Below are 8,625 nucleotides of genomic sequence, written 5' to 3'. Positions count from 1 at the left end.
AGGATATGATGCATTAACTGTATATCCTTACATGTCAAAAAGCTGTTTTATTGAGATGTGACATTTCAAACAGTTTACATTCCATAAATATTTTTATTCTTTGCTCTCCTTTCAAAGTGTCTGTTCCCTTGGTGGCAGTATGTGTACAGAAGACTGGGTATACTTTATTAAATACCAGCACTCAGTATTTCAGACTTTGGGAATCATGTGGGTTTGGGGTTTTTTTTGCCATGTCTTCCTCCTCCCTCTTTTGTCCTGCTGCAATTCAGAGACTAAAACAGTCTCATCTCCCAGTGTACAGAGTATGGTCAGCACAGCCCCTGGGCTTTCCTAGACATGTAATTTGGATTGCCAGCTCAGAACTGGTATTCTCTAGCTGCCAGTCTTAAAAGTATAAATTGCTCTCACTTTAAAAATGATTGAATCCTTAAAGAAAATAGAGATTTGTCACTGGTTTCAGTGAAGCCAGGATCTCACCCTGGGCTTTAACAACTTCTATTGTGAATTGTAATAGTCGGATGTTGTTGTAGTAGTAGTAGTAGTACTTTTTAAAAATAATTTTGGATCACCAGACTTCTTGAGATCAGTTGAAGGTCTTCTGACATTTTTCTATCACACCAGTGTTTATTTGGCTGCTTCTTTTTCTGACACTGGACTTTTTCTCCTCTTCTGTGCCCCAGCCGTTCTGTCAGAATTTTATTTCTGCAGCAGTTATTAATCTGATTCCACTATCTCTTGATTCTTCTTACTCTCGTCATTTTGTCCTGACTTTATTGCCTCTTTATAGACTTTTTTCAGATTTCCATTGTAATTTCAGAAGGAGACAGTATTTAGAATGTGGAACATTTTTTGCTAATGAAAGTAGGAGTAAAACAACCAACCAAAAGCAAATTGCATTGCAAATATTTTTGATAATGAAGTAAACTAATACTCTTATGTTTTGTTTTCCAAATCAATGTATTGTTTCTTAGGCAGAGAATTTAGAATATGCTTTTGTATTACAGAACTGTGAAAGAAACCAACACGTCCACTGCTAGAAGCGTAGATGACCAATTCAAACAAAGCAATGACTTTCTTACTGTAATGTTTTAATGTATGTTTGAGCCTGCCCCAGACAACTAGTGTTTTTCCTGATGTTCTGAATACTGACCAGTTATTTATCTCATTTTAGCTAATAAAGTGTTGCTCCAATGGATAACTCAAAGTGAATGTCTGTAGAGCCAGTTTAACAAACAGGATATAAGAGGAGCACTCAGAGATGGCAAGGCAGGGAAGCTAAATTAATTCTTTGCATCATTATTCACTGGAAAAAGAAACAAGATATATGGTACCCCTTGGTGGTGATGGTGGTGAGAGTTAGTAGATATTTCTGAAATTAAAATAACTGTGAAAGAGGTTATGGGATGAATCTACAGTTAGATCATTAGCAGAATCAGAAACTATTCACAAAAGAATTCTGAGAGAACTCCAGGATGAAAAAGGTGAATTACTAGTAAGAGTGTGTAACCTCCCTTTTGAAATTGCTTTGGTACTTGAAGAGTGGAAGGTGGTAAATGTGGCACCAATCTTTTAAAAAAAAAAAAAAACTTGCAGGATAAATGTCGATAAAAAGATTATGCATGCTTTTAGTAATGGAAAATTCAACCTTACAAATCTCTTAGATCTTGGGTGTGTTTGTTGGTTTTTCTGAGAGACTCAGTAGGATAATGGTGATCCAGTTAATGCACTACATGCATGATTTCCAAGTAGCTTTTAGCAGAGTCCCTCACCACAGACTTTTAAGAAGTTCAGCAGATGTGGGATATGAGAGGAGGTCATGGTGTGTTTAAATAATTCACTGAAATGCAGGGAAGAGTGTTGGAGCTCTTTTGTCAGAGGGAGATCACCAGTGGAGTTCCATAAACATCTGTACTGGTTAGCATGTTCATAAGTTCACTGGAAAAGGGGTTGAGCAGCAAGGTAATTAATTTTGGTGGTGGTACTAAGTTATTTAAAGTAGAAAAGAAAGACTGACTGGAGAGTTACCGAAGATTGAGTGAATGGGCAATAAAATGGTGAATGAATTACAGTGTAAATAAATATAAAGTGATGAAGTTCTAAATCCCTGCATATCCAAAAGGCTAAATCACAGCTGGAGAAGACTGATACAAAGGGGAGAAGGGTCACCAGAAATACCAGAGCAACAGCTGGGTAGGCTGGGACTTCTCAACCTGGAAAAGGCTTCCTGGGGAGGCATGAGAGAAGTCTGCTAGATCACATGTGGAGTGGATAGGAACTGACTTTCTCTTCCAATCTGACAACTAGGCCATGGAGCTAATAAAAGACAGGCTGAAAATAATAATAAGCAGCATCTGGTTCATTATGTGGTGAGTAGTAGATGCATGGAATTCCTTACCAAGGAGTGTTGTGGATGCAAGATGTCTACATGGTTCTGAGGAAATCACCTGTACTGAAAGTAGTCAGAGACTGAGAAAACACAAAGGATGACAGTATTGTACATATTTGCTCACTTTTTACTCTTCCTCAGGCAGCTCTTTGTAGTGCTTGCTGGAGACAGAATACTGAGCTGCTTAGGCCACTAGCCTGAACTAATGCATCTGTTCATAAATGTCCATTTTTTTTTTCTCATTTTTCTCAAAAGGTGTTAAGAACTAGGAGTTACTAAGTCTTCGTATTAAAAGAAGCTTGTTCAAGGAAATTATCAGTAGATGTGCTCATGTATGTGAAAAGATCATTTATAGGCCAAGAGGAAGTATGTGAAGTGGGGAAAAGTGTGCCACTTCAAGTCACGTTTGAGATATGACAAAATTTGTAAGTGTGTGAAGAAGACGGGATTAGATTTTGCAAGTATTTTGAAGCAATTTCCAGCTGTAGGCAATTAAAGGGTGCAGCAAGGGAAATTATAAATGCTGCTACACAGTGCAATTTTAAATTAGTTGTAGATACATGATGTTATTTTTTAAAAAATAACTTCTTTAATTGCATGCCATTCCAAAAAATAGATTAATACCTCACGTAATTTTTGTGAAAATTATTCCTAGATGAACTGTTAATTTAATCTTGTAGATTAACGTTTTGTCATTAAATACATACTAAAAACACCAAACAGCTCAAAAATTGTGTGTGCTTATAGAGTTATCATTAACATTGTCTATGTAGTTCGTATGAGGAGTGACTGCTAGTTCAGTAGCAGCAGTTTGAAGTGAAAGGAAGTGTTTGAGTAGTGACCAGCATATTGTTTGTATGTGTCTCATACTGTGACTCAGTGATATGTTCTGCATTCTCTGTGAATTTAACCAGATATTTAAGAATCTTCTATTCCTATTTTTTGCTTTTTTGTTTCTAGGCTGCTTTTTATTTTGTGAAAATAAAAAAAATTCACAACATTTTCATAATGGAGTTTTACTGTCAACTTTAACTTTTCATAGGAATAAATGATGATAAATTTACATTTTAAGACTACTTTGGGAGGAATTTTTTAGAACTTCCTGCTACATTACCCCAGTTAACGGAACTGATTGTTATTTGCCTAGAAGGAGCTGACTTCAAAAAATGGGTGGTTGTTTTATTGGTACCGGATGGTAACAGAACATGACAAAAGTTACTTACAATACTTACTTTCTGCTTTTAAAATCTAGCTGAAAAGATTAAATTTAGATGTAGCTTAGGAAGTAGATTTTAAAATTTTTTTTTACTATAATTTTCTGAGTAACATGTTGAATAATTGATTTCAAGACAGTATAGCCCTTTTTAGTTTGTTGAATATGCACACTGTTTGGACTGACTGATTGTGTAAGCAGGAAAAATACAGATTCCTTACTTCTGAAGAACCACCTCTCTGTGATGGTCAATAAATGAAAGCATATCTTGCTTTCATTGTTGTAGGTAAGCACCTGAGCCTTAGCAGTTATAACATGCTCCCTTTGGCTAATAAAATAGCAACCTTTCTGTGTCAGCTGAGCCACCGGGCAGAAAATGTACCACCATGTATGCTATATTGAAGTAATCTATTCTGGAGATGATAAAAGCATGTGTAATTGGCTAGCTTCATAATAATCAAATCTGGAGGGCCATGGGGAAGGTACTTCTGGAGGTACATTCTCCTTTCAGGATGCCGGAGTAAGTCAGGTTCACGAATTCACAGAATCACAGAATAGTTGAGGTTGGAAGCCTCTGGAGATCATCTAGTTCATCTTCCCTGCTCAGAGCAGGGTTAACTAGAGTAGATTACCCAGGACCATGTTCAGTTGAAAGTTAAAAAAAAAAGTTTTCCTATGTTCAGATGGAATTTTGTGGTTTTGAATTTACGGCCATTGCCTCTTGTCCTGTCACTGGGCACCAATGAGAAGAGCCTGGCTCAGTCTTCTTTATACCCTCCCTTCAGATATTTATATACATAGGTAAGATCCCTTCTGAGCCTGCTTTTCTCCAGGCTGAATGGTCCCAGCTCTCTCAGATTCTCCTCTTACGAGAAATGTTCCAGCCCCTTAATCATCTTCATGACCCTTCGCTGGACTTTCTCATAGAATCATAGAATATCTCGAGTTGGAAGCAACCCATAAGGATCATCGAGTCCAACTCTCTGCTCCCCGCAGGACTACCTAAAACTAAGCCATATGACTAAGAGTGCTGTCCAGATGCTCCTTGACCTCTGACAGGCTTGATGCCATGACCACTTCTGTGGGGAGCCTGTTCCAGTGACTGACCACCCTGTCAGTGAAGAAACTTTTCCCAATGTCCAGTTCTCCAGTATGTCCACATCTCTTTTGTGCTAGGGAGCCCAGAAGTGGACACAGTGCTCCATGTGTGTCTCACCAGTGCTGAGTACAGAGGGGAAGGATCACCTCCCTCAACCCACTGGCAACAGTCCTCCTAATGCAGCCCAGGATGCTGTTGGCCTTTTTTGCTGCAAGGGCACATTGCTGGCTCATGGTCAACTTGGTGGCCACCAGGATCCCCTGAGCTGCTTTCTGCCAAGCTGCTTTCCAACTGTTCAGCCCCCAGGATGTATTGGTGCATGCGGTGCAGGACTTTGCACTTGCCATTGTTGAACTTCATGAGGTTCCTGTCAGCCCATTTCTCCAGCCTGTCAAGGTCCCTCTGGATGGCAGCATGACCCTCTGATGTATCAGCCACTCCTCTCAGTTTTGTGTCGTCAGCAAACTTGCTGAGGGTACACTCTACCCCCCATCCAGATCATTAATGAAGATATTGAACAGAATTATTGGGCTGATTTCAGGTTTGGTTTTCATAGCACATAGTAGTTAATAATGTATTCATTTATCACTTTTGATTGTGTCCAGGAACATTATTGCATATTTTGCTGCTAGAACAACATTTCTACTTTTTGAGGGTGCATTCTCACTCTATCAGCAATATGTTAGAAATGTTCTAGCCGCCTTCTCTCTGTGACATTTTCTATTGCAATATTTCCCCCCCCTTCTGCAGCTTGCTTTACACTTCAAGACAGAAGGTTCAAGTCTGATTCCCTTTGGAAACTAAGCTGTATGAGTAAATATTACTTTTTTTTTTTCTCGTGTATATTTGCAGGAAGTGCTGTTTTAAAGAAGAAAATGTGCTGTATATAAACACCTTTCTGTCTTCATTCTCAGGATTTGCTTCTGTGCCAGTGAAAGGGAGTTGCTGTTCATATTCTAGCCTGGCGTGGGCTTTCCAGACACAGTGTTCCATCTCTGCCCCCTGGAATGTGACAGTCAAGCAATGCAGACAAAGCAGTTTCTTCAATACGTGTAAGTCTTGAGTTGGATTAAAATTATTATCTGTAGTAAACAGAAGAAGGAAAGAAAATTTTGCTTTGGAGAGATACAGTCATGCAAATCTATGTATAGTAACTTTTTGCATCTACTCTAGTTACATGTCTCCTAACATTATAGTTGCAACTACAGCTATTGACAGAAGTGCGTGCACAAGGTCAGTTTATTATCTTTTAATAGCAAGCAAGGGTTTGATTTATGTCACGGTGAATCCATCTAATATACGTCATTGGATGGAAGGGGGAAACACCTTGCCCTCTGTTTCGTAGTCCTTTGTTGAGAATATAAATTGTGTGTTTATTTTCCAAATTATTTTTGAGCCACAGGCAAGACATACTGTTCAAGCTGTGCTGTCTCAAAAATGAAATAACTAAAATGCAATAATGTGTTAAACAAAAACTGTTGATAATGTCCTGCTAATTGTCTGCACAGCTGCAGTATTTTCCTCCAGTCCTGAAAGGAATTACACACATGCTTAACATAATTGAGAAATGATAGCTGTTTAAATTCACGCTTGGGATTGTGAACTGAGGTAGCTGAGGGGCCATTCCACATGTTTTGCAGTTCCTTATGCTGTCCCATAGGGGAAGAGAAGAAATAGTAAGAACGTAATCTCTGGAGGGGATAACTGCAGCAGTTTGAGAGTCAAAGTTCTTTGTTTATAATCAATAGAATGTAAGAGCTCTGCAAAATTAGGCTTTCAGAACTGGTGGTCTCTTCCTATTCTTCTCAACATCGGAGTGGCAGAATACTGTATGTGTTTTCTTTACGTTTGCTAAAGAACTGGGGTTTAAGCAGTCATGTTGGCTGGCTGTTCGTCTTATCCAGTAAATTTTGACTGAGGGTAGAGAGGTCTCAAAAGACCTGCAAAAGGTTGCAGTGTGAACAAGAGGGTCTGCACGGTAAAGGTTTTCTAAGGATGCTAACTGCAGGAAAAATTAATTTAAAACTTAGCCACCCAAGCAGTCACAAGATAAGAATATGTAAGAAGCTAAGCACTGTTGTTGTTCTGTTTATCTTAATTTTAAAATATAGCACTGCAAGTGATTGCAATGTGATTACAATTTGTAGGTTAGGTGTTTCCTTAATTATGCTTATGTTCATATTCACAAAGTCTAGATGTTTTGCCAGCTGTCTTGTTAGATGATTTAATTAAAAATGTTTGTTAGATGAGTGAATTAAAAATGTTTGTTGTGATGGCATCCCCATTGTTTGACTTAATAAAATTTTAAATAAGTTGTATCTAGGCAAACTACCTAAAACTATTGGCTTAATTAGTAAGATGTAACAACTTGGAAGAATTTAAGTTTACCTCCTTTATGTATTCAGCAGAGACAGTAGCCATCAGATTCGGAAGACTGAAGGTTTTTATTTCAAAGTAGTTATTCTAAGAACAGATTCTCTTACAGAAGTAAAAAATAAAATCTTCAAAATTCAAATGCAGTAGATATTAACAGTATAAATCGCTCATATCCTCTAGCAGTGCAGTTGCTTCACAAGTGGTAACATTAAAAATGCAGATATGACCATTTTATGTGAAACAATTTTCAAGTGAAATGTCAACCAAATGACAGTCCTTTGTGACTGAGAAAGGTGACTACACTTTTCTGTCTCATTAGTGAAGGTTTACTTCTCTTCCATCATACTTTAAAAAATATTAACATGCTCTTGTTAGTTGGGTCATCTGTACCTTCAATTTAACTATTAAAAACAGTTTAACTCATTTAAATAGAAGGAATTGCAATTATCCTAGGCAGTCTGTGATCCTTACCCAGATAGCTGTCTCCTGCAACTCTAACAGAAACATACACAGGGGTTTATTCTTGTCCAATGACATATTTCAGTGAGTTTGTAATGAAGTGATTTTAAAATGATCTTGTTATTCCAGGCTTAGCCTCTGTTCCTCCCTCCTTTCCCCTTTCCACCCTCCCCACTATGGGAAGCAGTTCAGTTTCCATTTACTTAACAATTTCACATGCTTATTTAGAGATATGGAAGGGCCTGAGGTTTTTCAGATCATGTTTAAAAAAGAAATAACTTCCTCTGAAAAGTTTACCTCCTTTTGCAATGTGTTTCAATAGACCTGGTATTTGCAGATAATGTCTTGCTTGTGCCTATTTCAGTCCAGCTTTTGTCTGAGAGGATAGGGCAGATCTTTTTTCCTTACCTGTAAGTATATTTACGTGCTCTTATGTACAGGCACACAGCCTGGGAAATACCCACCAATCCAGACTTTCTGAACAGATGCTTAAGTTTCAGTTGTAGAGAAACATTGATAGAAAGTGCTATATGTTTAATGGAAGAAGTATGTATCTGTCTGCCCTGTAGATGAGGAAAATGTGAGATATAGACCATTTAAATTTGATAGCCACAGAATTGAGTTGAAATACATGGGCTGTCATTCCTGAAGGCAGCAGAGGCACACAGATGTGTCATGAATACTGAAATGATTTGGCTGTCTCCCAGCCATAGGAGTTATCTTTGACCCTAATCATCCAAACTAGCAAGCATAATTTTCTCAACATCCATTGTGTATCTGAGTGTATGTGAGAATAGAGAACTTTTATTTGATACTGGGACTATATAAAAATTATGCTTTCCTGCTCACAGTATTAATTCCATTAGCTACCCTTGGGAACAAATGAAAAGAAGAACTTAATTTCTCTGTTGCTAGGTGATGTTTCCTCTTAGGTTAGAATATGGAATAAGGAATACGATGATTTTTCAGCGGTTATAGAACTAGATTGTAACAATCAAGGGAGAATCATTTAGACCAACAATATAAAATCATACTCAGAGTAACACGTTTTGTCTCTAGAGGCTTTGCTTACTAGAAGCAGTTGTACTCAGT

At 37.9% G+C, this 8,625-nt stretch overlaps 1 protein-coding gene across 1 annotated transcript in view; it reads left to right on the top strand.

Moving 5' to 3' along the window:
- LOC103925078 (28S ribosomal protein S5, mitochondrial-like) overlaps positions 1-8,625 on the top strand; it is a gene marked incomplete at both ends in the record, with an annotated part of 64,204 nt that overhangs the window by 4,142 nt on the left and 51,437 nt on the right. The window contains one exon of the mRNA XM_009333725.1: positions 5,613-5,750. Coding sequence (XP_009332000.1) covers positions 5,613-5,750 — 138 coding nt within the window. The remainder of the gene's footprint in view (positions 1-5,612; positions 5,751-8,625) is intronic.

This window comes from Pygoscelis adeliae, unplaced genomic scaffold (genome assembly GCF_000699105.1).
Source record: "Pygoscelis adeliae isolate BGI_AS28 unplaced genomic scaffold, ASM69910v1 Scaffold621, whole genome shotgun sequence".
Lineage (NCBI taxonomy): Eukaryota > Metazoa > Chordata > Aves > Sphenisciformes > Spheniscidae > Pygoscelis > Pygoscelis adeliae.
The sequence above is the reverse complement of the archived record's forward strand: the minus strand, read 5'-3'. Positions and strand labels throughout refer to the sequence as shown.